Source organism: Pygocentrus nattereri, chromosome 18 (genome assembly GCF_015220715.1).
Source record: "Pygocentrus nattereri isolate fPygNat1 chromosome 18, fPygNat1.pri, whole genome shotgun sequence".
Classification (NCBI taxonomy): Eukaryota; Metazoa; Chordata; class Actinopteri; order Characiformes; family Serrasalmidae; genus Pygocentrus; species Pygocentrus nattereri.
Window position 1 is genome coordinate 4,511,450 of NC_051228.1, and position 15,833 is coordinate 4,527,282.

Below are 15,833 nucleotides of genomic sequence, written 5' to 3' on the forward strand. Positions count from 1 at the left end.
TCTGGTCAAATGCTATGTTAAGTTCAACATATTGTGAGAGAAAAAAAAAATAAATAAATAAATAAAATATGAAAAGTGCCATAACCTTTGCACAGTCCACATCTTCCACATCTTAAGTTTATTAATTTATTTTTTCAATTCTGAAAAATTCTGAGAATAAACAGCAGTTGTGTATTAAAATATGTTCTCTGTAGAGAATATCAACTTATTTTCACTCAGAAACAAAAGAGGTTATTTAAAAAAAGAGCTCTTGCATACAAATCATTAAGGTTTGGTTACAAGCGCTCAGGGAACAAACTAAAGCTTGATGAAGAGGACTCAAAAATCCGACAGGTCATAATATATTTGACCGATGTTTTGAACCAGGGATAGAAGATGGCATATATAAGAGGATTCACAGAGGAATTGATGTACATGAACCAGTTGACCAAATTTACTACCAGTGATGAACTGATGACGTCTTCGACTGAAAGAGGTCCCACAGTGAATGGAATCCAGCAGGCAAGATACAAGAAAATAACAATGGCCAAAGTTTTGGCAGCTTTAGTTTCAGAAGAGCTTGAGATTTTGTCTACATGCTTGTTTGTGGCACCATTCCTTCCATCTCTAACAGCTTTGGCTTGACGTCTTGCCACTTTAAAAATGGTTGAATACAGGATCAGTATAATAATGCAAGGGCCAAGAAATGTGATGACAAAGTCAACCATCACCCAGGTATATTTCATGACAAGAACACACTTTCCATAGCATCCATCAGAGATCTGAGAGTGAAGCAGATGGTTATTAAAGTACATAAGCATGAGGTTGTAGAAGACAGACCATGACCAGGCTATAATTATAAACAATGAGGTTTTACACACTGTGATTCTCGTGGGATAAAGCAGAGGGTCGTTGACAGCGATGTACCGATCAACTGCTATTAAAACTAAGCTACTAACTGATGCCGAGACTGTAACGTAATCGATAACTGGAAACAGTGTGCATACAGTTTTCCCAAGATACCAACAGGAGTCAAAGAGTTCCATTATTTTTACAGGCATAACAAACAGCCCCACGAGAAGATCCGCCACAGCCAGAGAGAGGATGAGCAGGTTGGTGGGAGTGTGGAGCTGCTTGAAGTGAGAGATGGAGATGATCACCAGCAGGTTCAGAAACACAGTGAACACAGAAACACATGAGAGAACAATGAACACGACGACACTCGCAGAACCTGCTCGGACCTCCTTTCTGCAAGAAGAGTTGTTGTCAGGAAAGCAGTATTGAAAGGTCGTGTTTTGTTGATGCTCAGTAATGTTCATCCTGGCTGATAGTAGCTAATGAACCTCCTTTGTTCATCTCAGTTTCACAGAAAATGCATTCCTATTTGACCATGGACTGATTTCCCCACTTTCACTGTACATTTATATCTACATCTGCACCCTCCCACTGACATATGAGTGGTTACTTCATCCCAAACAAACATCAATCCTTTGTTGCATTACATCATCACTGTTCACTAATTCATGGTAAAAATGAACAAGGGCACAAGGGTCAAGAAAACAAACATCATGCAAATAAAGAAGATTTTAAATTACATTTGTGTTTTATTAATAATTAATAAGTTCTACAACATTTCATTTAAAAATGAAAATATGTATTTAATAACTTGCATATACACTTTTACCAACAGGGGTTCTATATAGTACCAAACTGTTAACAATAGTGGAACCCTTTTTTAGGTTGGATCATTGGATCATTGTCAACATTGCAGTGAAACTGACGAGATGGTGGTGTCTTATTGTGTGTTGCGCTGGTGTGAGTGGATCAGACACAGCAGTGCTGCTGGAGCTCTTAAACGTGCCATTGCCACTGCTGGACTGAGAACCAAAAATATCCAGCCAACAGCGTCCTGTGGGCAGCGTCCTGTGACCAGTGATGACAAGTGTGGTTATAATAACCTGTTTACATAAATAGTTTTTACATATTGTTTCCACACTATTTTGAGGCTCACTTTCACAGAAACAGAGGAATTAGCTTTTATTTCCGCCTTTTATCAAATAATAATTAAGCAAAGAATTATAAGGAAGCTATGCGAGTTTACTAGAATAATCGATTGCATTAACATACTTTATTACCTTTAGCTTGTTTTAAGGAACAAATGTTGTGCATAATAGTAATAATAATAATACTAATAATAATAACAACAATCATTTTTATTTACACAACACTTTTTATGCCGGTGGCAGTTGAAAGTGCTTTAGAAACAGGAGATAAGACTTAAAAGTAATGTGTGAAGTTGTAGGCATTTATTTGGAGTCATATAAGAAAATGACCCAGATCAAATTAAAAGACAAATCCAAAGAGACGTGGAGTTTGAATTAAAGAGCTGCGTTTTTAGATGCTTCTTAAAAGTGAGCTTTGAGCTTGACTGTCTGATAAAAGGTGAACTGAGTTCCACATTTAGAAGCAGAATAACTGAATGATTTTTTCTATGTTCTCTGTATTAATGGAAGGTGTTTGCAGAAGGCCACTACCTGCAGATCTGAGTTCATAAACAGGCAGACGCTCTGTGATGTCATTAGAGCCTTAAAAACAAGAAGCAGAACTTTCAACTCTATCCTGAATGATGCAGACAGGTAGCGCAGCTCCTTTAAAGCAGGAGTGATGTGACCGCTCTGTGTTGTTTTTGTCAGGATGCTGATGAATTTTGTACGAGTTGTAAAGGATGTATTGCTTTCTTAGGAAGTTCAATATGGAAATTATTACCATAATCAGCTCTGCTTGTTACAAATGCGTGAGCAGGTTTCTCTGCGTTGCTCTGAGATAGAGAAGGCTGAACTTCTCACATGTTAGAAAGCTACTTTAGTGGCTGAATTTACATGCTGGTTAAAACAGAGCTCAGAGCCTAAGATCACACCCAGGTTTCATACTTCAGGTATGGTATATGAAGCTAATGAACCAGGCTGATCATAAAGCAGCTTTCTCTTGTTTTTGTGCCAATGATCAGTATTTCCAGTCAAATGTGACTGTGTGGCAATTGCGAATGGTTTACATGGCTCACGGATCAGGTAGGAGTGCCCCTTTGCAGAATTTTGCTTAGGGCCCAGGGAGGTCAGGACTGGCTCTGGGTCAGAGGGTGGAGTTAGGGTATCTTTCTTGCAGGCCTGGTCTTACAGGCCACACTTTGGGCAACCCTACAAATCCACTGGAAAACGAAAGGATGATGGAACCAGTTGAAAATAAAAGAGGAAGAGGACAGCCAGCAAGTAGATAGATGGAGACAATCAATCAAATTTCTGTCTGTCATCGTCCTCTTTTACTTTCAACTGTTTCCATCTTCCTTTTATTTTCCAGTTGATTGATTCTTCTCATCCCTGCGATGGACTGGCGACCCATCCAGGGTGTATCCTGCCTTCCGCCCGTAGACTGCTGGGATAGGCTCCGGCACCCCCCCGTGACCCTGACGGAGAAGCGGCTTAGAAAATGGATGGATGGATGTATGATTCTTCTCATACGATGTCCAAGATAAGTGCTTGATTATCTGGACTGGAAATGAGAGCCATGGCTTAATTTGATGAAGGATGTATTTGTGTGTTTTCTTTGCCACTCTGGATATTCTCAGAAGTCTTTGACAGCAAGGTCTAGGCATCAATATTTTCTATATAATCTACATGATTATGTGTCTATGAAGCAGTCAGGGAATATATGGGCGACTTAAATTTTTAACTCAGAGCTGAACTTTGGTCATTCTAATAGCCAGACAAGCAAAAGTCATTTCCAAAGAAGAAGTTTCTACTTTTTACTGTGAAGAACGTTCATGTCATAATAACAAAGTAGTCTGAAAGTTACAGTAGGCCTCAAAACCTCCCGGTAGTATTCCTTACATCATCACACACCTGTTTATTTGACACCTTGGATTGCTGGGCATTGACTGAGGAGCTCGTTAAGCCACTGTTGTTGTGGTACAAGGCATGGAGGTGCTAACAGGTTCTCAGGAGGCTTTATGGCAAGAAACAGGTAAATATCATAATAAGCTATCTCATATCATTAATGATCTAGTAAATTAAAGGCTCTAAATGGTCTCCACTGAATAGGGCAGACATGCATTACATCATGAACACTCCACTGACACAAGCTCCAAAGCTCCATGTGGCACACTTCCATGGAATTGTACAAAATAAAGTCATGGAAGGAAAAAAGGCAAAGAAATATGAGTGTAAGCACAGAAAAGTCTATGTTCAATAAAACAACACAGTTAGCACATTGAGGCCTGTTGCTATTAATCTTAATATATGATAATATGAATGCAAATGCAGCGAGTTTTAGTGTGTCTATTTTGATTCTACATATTTTCTATTCATTATTTGATAACTACTCTGATATACGAAAGTAGCCATGAGAGTGAGAAATTAAAATGTGGGCTGATATATAGACCCTTAGGGTTTTCCATCCATCCACCCATCCATTTTCTAAGCCACTACTCCGTCAGGGTCGCGGGGGGGTGCTGGAGCCTATCCCAGCAGTCTTCGGGCGGAAGGCAGGATACACCCTGGACAGGTCGCCAGTCAAATCGCAGGGCAGACAGACAGACACAGACAGTCACTCACACCTAGGGGCAATTTAGCATGTCCAATTGGCCTGACTGCATGTCTTTGGACTGTGGGAGGTAAACGGAGAACCCGGAGGAAACCCACGCAGACACGGGGAGAACATGCAAACTCCACACAGAGCCAAAAGAGTGCTCCCGTTGAGTGCTACCATGCCTCCTGCTGAGTTTCTTATACACAAGAAAATTCCTGAATGCATACATATGCTCAGCATGACACAGTCATGCCATAGGAAGCGGCTGTTTGGGGCCAGAAAGCAGGTCAGCATGACCAAGGGCTGTGGAAAGTGGCTGAAGGGGGGTGCCCAGTATGACAGGGAGAGAAAGAACTCCATTGCCTCAACTTTAATGGCCCAAGGCCACGGCTCCAGGGTCAAATATGGAACATGATCATATGCATATGCCCTCAAATATGAACCAAGGCCTGGGAGCCAGCGCCAGAGAAGCAATCACAGGACTCGTGCTGCTTTCTGTGACTTTGCAACTTGGGTCCGAGGAGCTGGCCTCCTGTCATCTCTCATGTCAAGTCACTGGTCTCATACTGTCTCTCATTGGCTCTTGAGTGTTGGGTGCTGATCTCACCGCTCCACCCCTCGCGGCTCATTGGCACCTGGCATACAAAGGCCTTAACAGTGGAACTCAAGTAAAAGTTCAGTGGCTTTGTTAAGAAGATTCGGATTCATACAAACAACTACGGTGCCATTTCAGCCTGCTTTCAGTAGCTGAGCTCAGAGATTCATCCAGACATTATATCATTCAAACCGAACTAAAGGAACAAATGGAATATCACTACAACATAAATTTGTGATATTTCCTCTGGCGGCGCACATCAGTTCTTCCGATGCTTTTCCTTGTATGGCCACTGTGGTGGCGAAGCAATTTCATTTAATTCAAATTATGCATAGAAATGTCCTTTACTGCTCTAATCCCTAAATGTAAACATTCCCAGGTCACTAAGTCCACACGCAATGGAGGACACAACATCAGACTATACCACTGCGATCACATTAGACCTGCTGAGGCCTGATTTATGCAGTTATTTGGATACTTTGCCCACGGAGTTATACAGACTGATGTAAACTGCATGCTAAAATCACAGCTCTCTGAATACCGTCTCTTACTAAGCATTTAAACTGGCTATTCTTTGTGCTAGTTATATCAGTCTGCTGGGAAACACATGACTGTTTACCAAACTAAACTGCCAGTGCACCCTTCAGAGCAGGATACAGTAATTGAACCGGTAAAACATTTCTTCTCTTCCATTTTAAAAAAATATTCCTGAATTTTGAACCAGTTAGTAGCAACTGGTACGCCACGTTATTTAAGCCAAGTTTGTTTTTGTTGTGGATACACTGCACTGAACTGTCTGCGACTGGACGTTTTGCATGTCCGCCAGAAGGCCTTTCCCCTCTCAAAGTTGGTAAGATTCTTGGCCTACCTAGTCTCATGTTCCAACATAGCCAGCATCGGAGTAAAACTGGATTCCACAGAAATAAAATATTTTATGGCTTTGCGTTTAGCAGAAACGCAAAAAGCAAGAGCTCTGAAGTGCCATCAAGTTCATTTAGAATCACCTGATTATCTAGATAACTCTTAACAGTTGTGTAATTAGGAAAATGGTTCTATATAGAACCATGAACACTCAAAGAACCCTTTGCATGATTACAGGGTTATTTGCATTATGAAAGGGTTCTTCAGAAATATATGCTGCTCTGTCATTTTACGTGGCCGACCACCTTGCTTTCGTTCTCAATCACTTCCACTTTGTTATAATCCCACTGACAGTTGACTGTGGAATATTTAGTAGTGATGAAATTTCACGACTTGACTTGCTGCACAGGTGGCGTCCGATCACGGCACCACGCTGGAATTCACTGAGCTCCTGAGAGCGACCCATTCTTTCACTAATGTCTGTAGAAGCAGTCTGCAGGCCTAGGGGCTCGGCTTTATACACCTGTGGCCATGGAAGTGATTGGAACACCTGAATCCAATGATTTGGATGGGTGACTGAATACGTTTGGCTACATATATACATATACATATATATATATATATATATGCAGGAAATGGTGAGTTCAAATCCCATTAACACCATAGCCACCTGAAGCAGGTAATCCAGGAGTGTTAAACATCACCCCTCCTTGAGCCTCATGGCTCTATGCAGCATTCTCACCCATCAGAGCAGATTTTGTGATGACCTGGTTTTCGTAATAATGGTCTTTGAGTTGTGGGTCAGATCAGGGGGCTGAGATGTGGCCCTGTAATGGCAGTAAAAATGCTATGTGAGTTTCATCTAAATGCCGGATGTGGCGCAGGTTTTGGGCCATATCAAATCTGCTATCAGGCACATGCTTGACAGAAAAGTTTACATTCAGTGAACCTCAGATCAGTTTTGTTGTTTAATGGACACAACTTTTAAGCAGCCACAAATCACTGTAACCTGCAAACTAGGATATGCAGCTGTGTTCCGAGTATTGAGGCAGAAATGAGCAAAAATGAGCATTTTAAATTGGCATTTCTCTTTGTTGAAATAACAAATAAAATCTAAAATATACTTTAGATTTTATTTTTTTACAGTGTACCGTGCCATAGATGGCCAAGATCTGAATGTAAACTATGCTCCCCCTAAAGTCCTTTTAATCCCTGTTTAAAATATAAGTCATCATCATGTAGCTCATATCAGCACTGGCAATGTTTGCCAGAAATGGCCAAGATCTGTTTGAGACATGTTGGCCATACAAGCATTTTAATATGTGGGCCACTTTTGGCTCACATGTAGTGAGCCGGTGTCAATCATGGGCGATCAGTGCCATGTCTTTGACAGAAGTAGCCCACATCCACTATCTGGGTAGCCTTAAATTTGGCATGTGGTTAAATAAAGCACAGAAAAAGCTGGATTTGGACTGCATTGCATTGTTCTTTGGCCCCCTTGCCTATTCAATTATTATTTAAATGAGCATTTCTGAAATGCATGCTGGTTGAAGGCACCATGAGACCATTAGCCTGTTTAAGACATAAGATCAATTTACCTTGGAATTTTATGTTCATTGGAAGTCGTCAGTTTCATAATCATCCTGTATTGAAGAGTATAGGGTGACTGTCATAGACATGGCGCTTAATAATGGCACATGTATATGTAAAATGATCTTACTGTAATTATTCTATCCTTTTACCTCCTATTGTTTTCTACAGTCACAGCTGTTTGATCTTAAAATGTCAGTAATTTATATTCAATATGTCATTTAGAATACAACAAAGAGATCATGGCTATGATAATCTGCATGATTTGTTTATTTATTATTGTGTTCGGTGGGATTTTAGCTTATCTTATTTAAAATCTATTTTAAATAGATTTTAAACTGTGTATCAAATACATTAAGCCATATTTAATGTGTGCAATTTGTTTACATGTACCTTGGAAGTTTATTCTATGTATTAATATAAGATTATTTCTGCTTTGGCTGATCTTAACATAGTCAGGTGACTACAGTTAAACATTAAAAATGCTCTTGAAACAAATTAAACCGTGAAGATGAGGGCACGAATATTCTACAAGCTACAATATAATTAAAAGATGCTCTGAACCATGGGTAGAAAATGGCATATATTAGTGGATTCACAGAGGAGTTCATGTATATTAGCCAGGTAAACACAGTCCACATCCTTGATGAAGATGTCAAGTTATTATCTGTCAGAGAGCCTATATAATAAGGTATATAACAAGCAAGATAAACAAATATTATGATGCCTAATGTTTTTGCTGCTTTGGTTTCAGAGACATTTGAAATTTCAGCTCCATGCTCGTGGGATGCACGGTTCATCACAGCTCTAACGGCTTTAGCTTGACGTTGTGCCACATTAAATATGATTGAATACAAGACCAGTATAATAAAACAAGGGGCTAGAAAAAAAATGACCAGGTCAACAAACACCCAAACATATTTAACATAGATCACACACTCTCCGTAGCATGTAGTGAATATTTGAGATGGAAGTAAATGGTCATTAGAGTATACACAGATGAAAATATACAGTACAGAGAAAGACCAGCCAGTTGTTATCAACAACACAGTTTTACAATTTGTGATTCTGGTGGAATAAATCAGAGGGTCAGTGACAGCAATGTACCGATCAATTGCAATGAGTCCCATGCTACAGAGTGACCCTGATGTTGAAATGAAATTGACCATTATAGAAACAGTGCATGCCATTTGTCCAAGATACCAACAGGAATCTATTAACTGCATGATATTCACAGGCATAACACACAGTCCCACGAGAAGATCCGCCACAGCCAGAGAGAGGATGAGCAGGTTGGTGGGAGTGTGGAGCTGCTTGAAGTGAGAGATGGAGATGATCACCAGCAGGTTCATAAACACAGTGAACACAGAAACAGATGAGAGAAAAATGAACAGAAATATATAAGCAGGACCTGTTCGCACCTCCTTCCTGCAAGAAGAGTTTATGTAAGGAAAGCAGTACTGAACTGTGATGTTTTGACTATAGTCTTTGTTCTCCATCTCAGTTGGACACAAGTTTACAAGTGGAACTGATTTGGTCATGGTCAGTGATACTGTCTCTTTATACTTTACTGTGAGTCCTCACGCTGACTCATGAGTGGCTGACTTGTCTCTTACATCAGGCACTCAGATATGCAGTGTTACATTACATCATTACTTACAGCAGCAAACATCTGAAAATATCTTTTAAAAAAAAGAGAGTCTATGGGTGGATTTTCGAGCTGTTTACTGCAGTGGCCTATAGCTAATGTCCTGTTTAGTCATTTAATTTGCCTCATACAGGGATAACCACCAAGAACATACACTATACTGCCAAAAGTATTCAGTCACCCATCCACATCATTGAATTCAGGTGTTCCAGTCACTTCCGTGGCCACAGGTGTACAAACCCAAGCCCCTAGGCCTGCAGACTGCTTCTACAGACATTAGTGAAAGAATGGGTCGCTCTCAGGAGCTCAGTGAATTCCAGCGTGGTACCATGATCGGACGCCACCTGTGCAACAAGTCCAGTCATGAAATTTCCTTGAATTTCCCTACTAAATATTCCACAGTCAACTGTCAGTGGGATTATAATAAAGGGGAAGTGTTTGGGAACGACAGCAACTCGTAAAATGACAGAGCGGGGTCAGCGGATGCTGAGGGGCATAGTGCGCAGAGGTCACCAACTTTCTGCAGAATCAATCACTACAGACCTCCAAACTTCATGTGGCCTTCAGATCAGCTCAAGAACAGCATAGAGAGCTTCATTGAATGGGTTTCCATGGCTGAGCAGCTGCATCCAAGGTAACGTTCCAAGTTCCAAAAGCCAGTTTCAGCAACCGAGGATCAGAATGCCAAGGCCCACGCCTTCGGACACTGCCCGATCCACAATGCACCGAACCCCTACTACTGCCCCTCCCATTGGTGGTGGGTCGATGGGAGGGGGGACTCATGTAACCTCTTCGGGCAGGGCACCAGACGCTCGCTGGCGAGCCCCTCCCCCAGGCCTGGCTCCAGGGTGGGGCCCCGGTAACCCTGTTCCGGGCAGGGTACACAAGTCCTGTTTTTTTCTTTTCATAAGGGTTATTATGGATCACACTTTGTCTAACCTGTCACCTAGGACCAGTTTGCCATGGGAGACCCTACCAGGAGCTTTGCTTCAGACAACATAGCTCCTAGGATCATTCAAGCATGCAAACCCCTCCACCACGATAAGGTGATGATCCATGGAGGGGGTGTCTCCAAACATTGAGCTAAATTATTGTTGCAGTCCTTTATTTCTTTCATCTGACCTGATGTGTGTATGATCTGTTCTGATGTGTGTATGCTTGTGTGAATATTTTAGACCTCCATGATTTTTTTTTATTTATTTTTTTGTTGGTTGAAAGAAAAGAGATGATGACTGCTGCAGCTGTGTTTGATTGATGCAGACGTTCCTTTTTATTTGTCTGAAAGCTCATTGTGAAATCTTTATAGTGGAAAATCAAATTCAAACAAAATTTATATTTATATTCAGAATCTGTCAACATTTTAGTCCTATTATCATGTGAAACAAACCATTCTGGATATAAACCAGGCCAAAGGGGTTCCATCTCATGTGCAAAAGGCCAAAGTGGATACGAGTTTTTATTCAAAACAACAGAATTAAGCTCCTGTACAATTGTACACAAAACTCTGGTCACCTTTGGTCAAATTACAAATGATATGTCATGTTTTTTTTTCTTCTTTTCTTGTTTTTTCCCTTCAAAATCAACAAAATATCTCATCTGACTTCAGCATATGACCATAAAGGGTGGCCAATGTTTTGGGGAGGGATTTCCACCTTCACCAGTTAAGGGAAGACTGGTATTCCATCTCTCTGGTACAGTTCCAGAGGCTTGGAAAATCCTTGCCAAAGTGTACTGTGGCCTTTCTAGTCGCTTGTAATGGCCTGATACTTTAATAAGACAGTCCATGTCAGTTTTTCCTTTAATTTGTCACCCCTTCACTAGAGCTAGTTAAACTGTTTGAATAGCAGAAATGATGTACATGGAGTCTCACAGCAAAAGGATGGACTATCAGACTGGGCCGTTAGAAACATAACAATGACAAAAATGGGAATGTATGTATTTTATTTTTTTATATTGCAAAGCCAAAAAAACACACATTAGTTTGTTTTCTATTGTGGTGTGATTATACAAAATTATAGAGCTTCCTATTTCACAGTCCTTTTGTTACAACAAGGGAATTATGGCCATGATAAACATCATGAACTACAGACAGAATAAGACATTATTTAGAGACTATGAGAGAAAAGCATTTATGTATTTCTCTTGCGCATATAGTTATAAAAGTTGTATTCCCAACTGTGCCTGGTAAACACAACTACAGTTATAGTATATATATATATATATATATAGTACTATGCAAAACTTTTAGGCATCTAATCAAATTTCACAACATATATTAGAATAAAGTCTTATTCATAATTCAAATAAACATAAAAACAATAAAAAGTAACAAGAATTTCTTGGGTCCATATTTATTTATGTATATAATCATTATTAATTAATGTCCTATAAACTTTGTTTATTCAAATATTAACACTTTTCTCAGCAAACAAACACAAACTACACAAATAAACAGATTCTGAAAATGTGTCTTGGGTGCCTAAGACTTTTGCACAGTACTGTTTGTGTGTGTGTGTGTGTGTGTGTGTGTATATATATATATATATATATATATATATATATATATATATATATATATATATATATATATATCTGTAAGAAAATTAAACCTTTAAGACAAGCGGACAAACATTCTACAAGTTATTATATATTTCACTGATGCTCTGAACCATGGATAAAAAATAGCATATATCAGCGGATTCATTGAGGAGTTCATGTATATTATCCAGGCAAACACAGTCCACACCACTGACAAAGATGTTATTTTTTCAACTGACAAGGAATAAGGAACCCAACAAGCCAGATGAACAAAGATAACAATTCCCAGTGTCTTGGCTGCTTTAGCTTCAGAGAACCTTGAAACTTGGGCTTCATGTTTGTTTGAAAGACCCTTCGTCACAGCTCTAATGGCTTTAGCTTGACGTCTCGCTACTGTGAAAATGACTGAATACAAGACCAGTATGACAGAGCAAGGGGCTAGAAAAAAAAGAGCAACGTTAACCACCAGCCAGGAATATTTCACATAGATCACACACTCTCCGTAGCATCCAGTGAGTGCCTGAGATGGAAGGAGATGATCATTAAAGTACACAAAGATGAAAGCATACAGTAGAGAAAAGGACCAGCCCAGAATTATTGATAACACAGTTTTACAAATCGTGACTCTAGTGGAATAAAGCAGGGGGTCAGTGACAGCGATGAACCGATCGACTGCAATGAGTATTAGGCTATAGATGGAGCCTGACATTGAGACACCATTAAATATTGGATAAATAGAGCACATAATTTTGCCAAGATACCAACAGGAATCTATTAACATCATGATATTCACAGGCATAATAAACAGTCCCACGAGAAGATCCGCCACAGCCAGAGAGAGGATGAGCAGGTTGGTGGGAGTGTGGAGCTGCTTGAAGTGAGAGATGGAGATGATCAGCAGCAGGTTCAGAAACACAGTGAACACAGAAACACATGAGAGAACAATAAACAGAAATATATAAGCAGGGCCTGTTCGCACCTCCTTCCTGCAAGAAGAGTTTATGGAAGGAAAGCAGTACTGAACTGTAATGTTTTGTTCATAAGCAGTGTTATTCATCTCAGATGCAAGTCTGTCAGTTAAAACTGATCCAATCATGGGGTTCAGTGTTACTGAACTGAGAGATTCCTTTTTCTGCAAATCTCTTTATACCTTTCTACGAATCCTCCTACTGGCATATGAGTGGCTGGTTTATCTCTTACATCAGGTACTCAGATATTCAGTGTTACATTACATCAGCAAACATTGGAGAAATAACATATTTAGGTGTGAGTAATGGGGCTATTTACTTAATTCTAATGTTTTGCTTTGTGAATTTGACTTAAACATTGAGGAGAAACAAAAGACACTTCTTTTGTTATTTCCAAGAAAAAAAAATGTGGACAGTAATAGTGAAATAAAAACATTAAGCAGTGAATGATAAATCAACTTTACCCTATATCTGAATGACAACAGTACAGTTATTTTTTATTTTTTTTGTAAATAAACACAATAAATACCTGCAACATGCAACAAAATGAGACTGGTGCATTTTAAGAATAGGAACATTGTGAAATGTTCAAAGAACACCTTAAACAGAGCACCCAGGAAAGGCCAAGATCTTTTTGAGCAAGGACACCAATTTGCAAAAATCCAGTTCCTCAGTAAGTGATTGCAAGAATTTGAGGTCAGCCAAGGGCTCTGTTCTGATGCTGCCTTTTGCTGCTCTAGATGACACTCAGGATTTGTCCTCCAACCACCTCCTGCAGCTCTCATTAGCACTCAGGAACTCTGGCACCGACATGCACCTTTCATGGCTCTTGTCGCCATTATAGGCTCAGAGGCCATACTTGCGGTTCTTCCTGTGGCTTTTTTTGGTGCTCTGGGCTCAACCTGCTGGGACAAAATGTGTTTTTAGTAATCATAAAAGTAAACAGTAGTGAAAAAAAGATGATTTGTATCTTTAATAATGAATAGAGAACCCCTTTATTTTTCTGGACATTTTTATACATTGTGGTGATTTGTATCTGCCACTACCTTCACAAGCGCACTAACCAAGAGCAACGTTTGTGATGCTGTCACGATTGGCCCCTCCCAGTCTCCTGATGTACTTGTGTTCACCTTTGTCCTGTCCATGTGCTCGTGTTTACTGCCTGGTCTTCCATGTGCATTTGTTTTGGTTTTTCTGTCCTGCCCCCTTGTTTGGTTACTTCACCCCTGATTGTTCCCACCTGTGTTTCCACCTGGGTCTTGTGATCCTTTGTTAGCCTTTGTGTATTTAAGCCCTGTGTTTGCCTTGGTGTGTGTTGGTCTTTGTTGTTTGTTGCATGTACTGTTTGATTGTGTTTGACATGCTGTTTCATTTTTGTCTGCGGTTCTGTGTTTCTATTAGTCATGTCTGTCCCACGATATCTCTGTGTTGGTTGTATGACCCTTTACTGTTCTGACCCTGGATTTGCCCATTCGCTTGACTCAGCACATGCGTCCGTCCCCTCGCTCCATGTCACAGCACAGCAGGTCCTAGTTGCCTAGTGGTTAGCAGTGCATAGTATAGCAAGTGCACTGTAGCAAGGAGCAGTTGCAGAAGGACAGAAGAGAAATGCTAGAAGGGACTCCGGGCCCAGGTATGCCATCAGGCACGTTTCTTCAGAGTTCTACAGTCACGGCACAATTTCATATTCATACAAATGTCTTGTAAAGCATGATAAACATTGCTGAATTGCAGACTGATTGCATGTTACGTAGAGAAGTGATTTCTGTTGAGAGCACATAGGCACTGTGAACTGACCTCAAAATGAAAAACGCTCTTGAAATAAACCATGAAGATGAGGACTCAAATATTCTACAACTTTCAATGCACACAGACGATGCTCTGAAGCGTGGCTAAAAATGGGGTGTATCAATAGATTCATGTATGTTAATAAAATGATATCTAGAAAAAAAATGAATTAAACAATTAATAAATTAAACAACAAATATAATGGAATACATGATCATTGTAGCAGAGTCATCAGGTCAGTGATGTTTACATAGATTATACATTCTCTGTAGCATCTAGTGCATGTCCAAGATGGCCATAGCAGTGAAAAATAGATGAAAACATAGTTTCCAACTATGATTCTTGAGAAAACAGAGTCACTGACGGCAAGTATCAGGCAACAGACAGATCCTGATATTGAGCAACAACTGATGATTGGATCATGTAATGTTCCCATGATACCGATGGGAATCATTCAATTGCAATGTTCACAGGCATAAAAAACATTCCCATGAGAAGATCTGCCACAGCCAGAGAGAAGATGAGCAAGTTGGCTGGAGCGTGAAGCTGCTTGAAGTGAAAGATGGAGTTAATGTGGTGAGTCTATTGCAACTCATAGCACTGAACGGCTATTTATTTTATTTTACTTTATTAAACAGCAAAACATGCACTATGATTAAATAAACCACTGCTAAATGAGTGATTATTGTTTACAGTGTACAGCTTGACCTTTTGACATTGATATGCCAAGCTAGGTCAGTTGTAGTCTACTCACATCACACGTGAATGTTGTATTGTAATCTATTTCCCCATTAATAGCCTGTGTGTTCTTATATTTTTGTGAAGTCTTAGAGAGCGTCTGAAACCTGAGTCTTGTTGTTATGCCCTGTTGGATTTTTGAGTTTTGGACATACTATTTGACTTTATTTATTCCTTTTTTGTCTGGACTGTCTTTGGCCTACAATCTTGCTTTGAGAACAAAGACTGCTTGCAATTGGATCCTACTTGCTTCTCTTGTTCGGCACTATCCCATTCCTATTCCACAGCTCTTTTATTATAGCTATACTTTTCCACACTTACAGTATGTATATATATATATATATATATATATATATATATATATATATATATATATATATATAATTTATTTATTTATTTAAATGAATAAATAGATAAACCATATTAGTAAGCTCACTCTTGAAGCAGTGAGCACCAAATATGTAGAAGAGTACATGCTGCGTTTACTCTTTTCTGTCTTTTTAGCATTTATTGGTGGATGCTTTAAAAGGGTGCAGAGGTTGCTCAT

At 39.7% G+C, this 15,833-nt stretch overlaps 3 protein-coding genes across 3 annotated transcripts; all 3 read right to left on the minus strand.

Annotated features, from left to right (window-relative positions):
* Positions 1-275: 275 nt before the first annotated feature.
* On the minus strand, positions 276-1,298 carry LOC108437797 (trace amine-associated receptor 13c-like). Its single transcript, XM_017715150.2, has one exon. It carries the CDS (start codon positions 1,296-1,298, stop codon positions 276-278), a length of 1,023 nt encoding a protein of 340 aa, XP_017570639.2.
* A 6,784-nt stretch (positions 1,299-8,082) lies between these two features.
* Positions 8,083-9,105, minus strand: LOC119266004 (trace amine-associated receptor 13c-like). The gene has a single exon (XM_037547432.1). The coding sequence runs from the start codon at positions 9,103-9,105 to the stop codon at positions 8,083-8,085; it is 1,023 nt and encodes a 340-aa protein (XP_037403329.1).
* Positions 9,106-11,865: 2,760 nt separating this feature from the next.
* Positions 11,866-12,849, minus strand: LOC108437798 (trace amine-associated receptor 13c-like). Its single transcript, XM_017715151.1, has one exon. The coding sequence runs from the start codon at positions 12,847-12,849 to the stop codon at positions 11,866-11,868; it is 984 nt and encodes a 327-aa protein (XP_017570640.1).
* Positions 12,850-15,833: the final 2,984 nt, after the last annotated feature.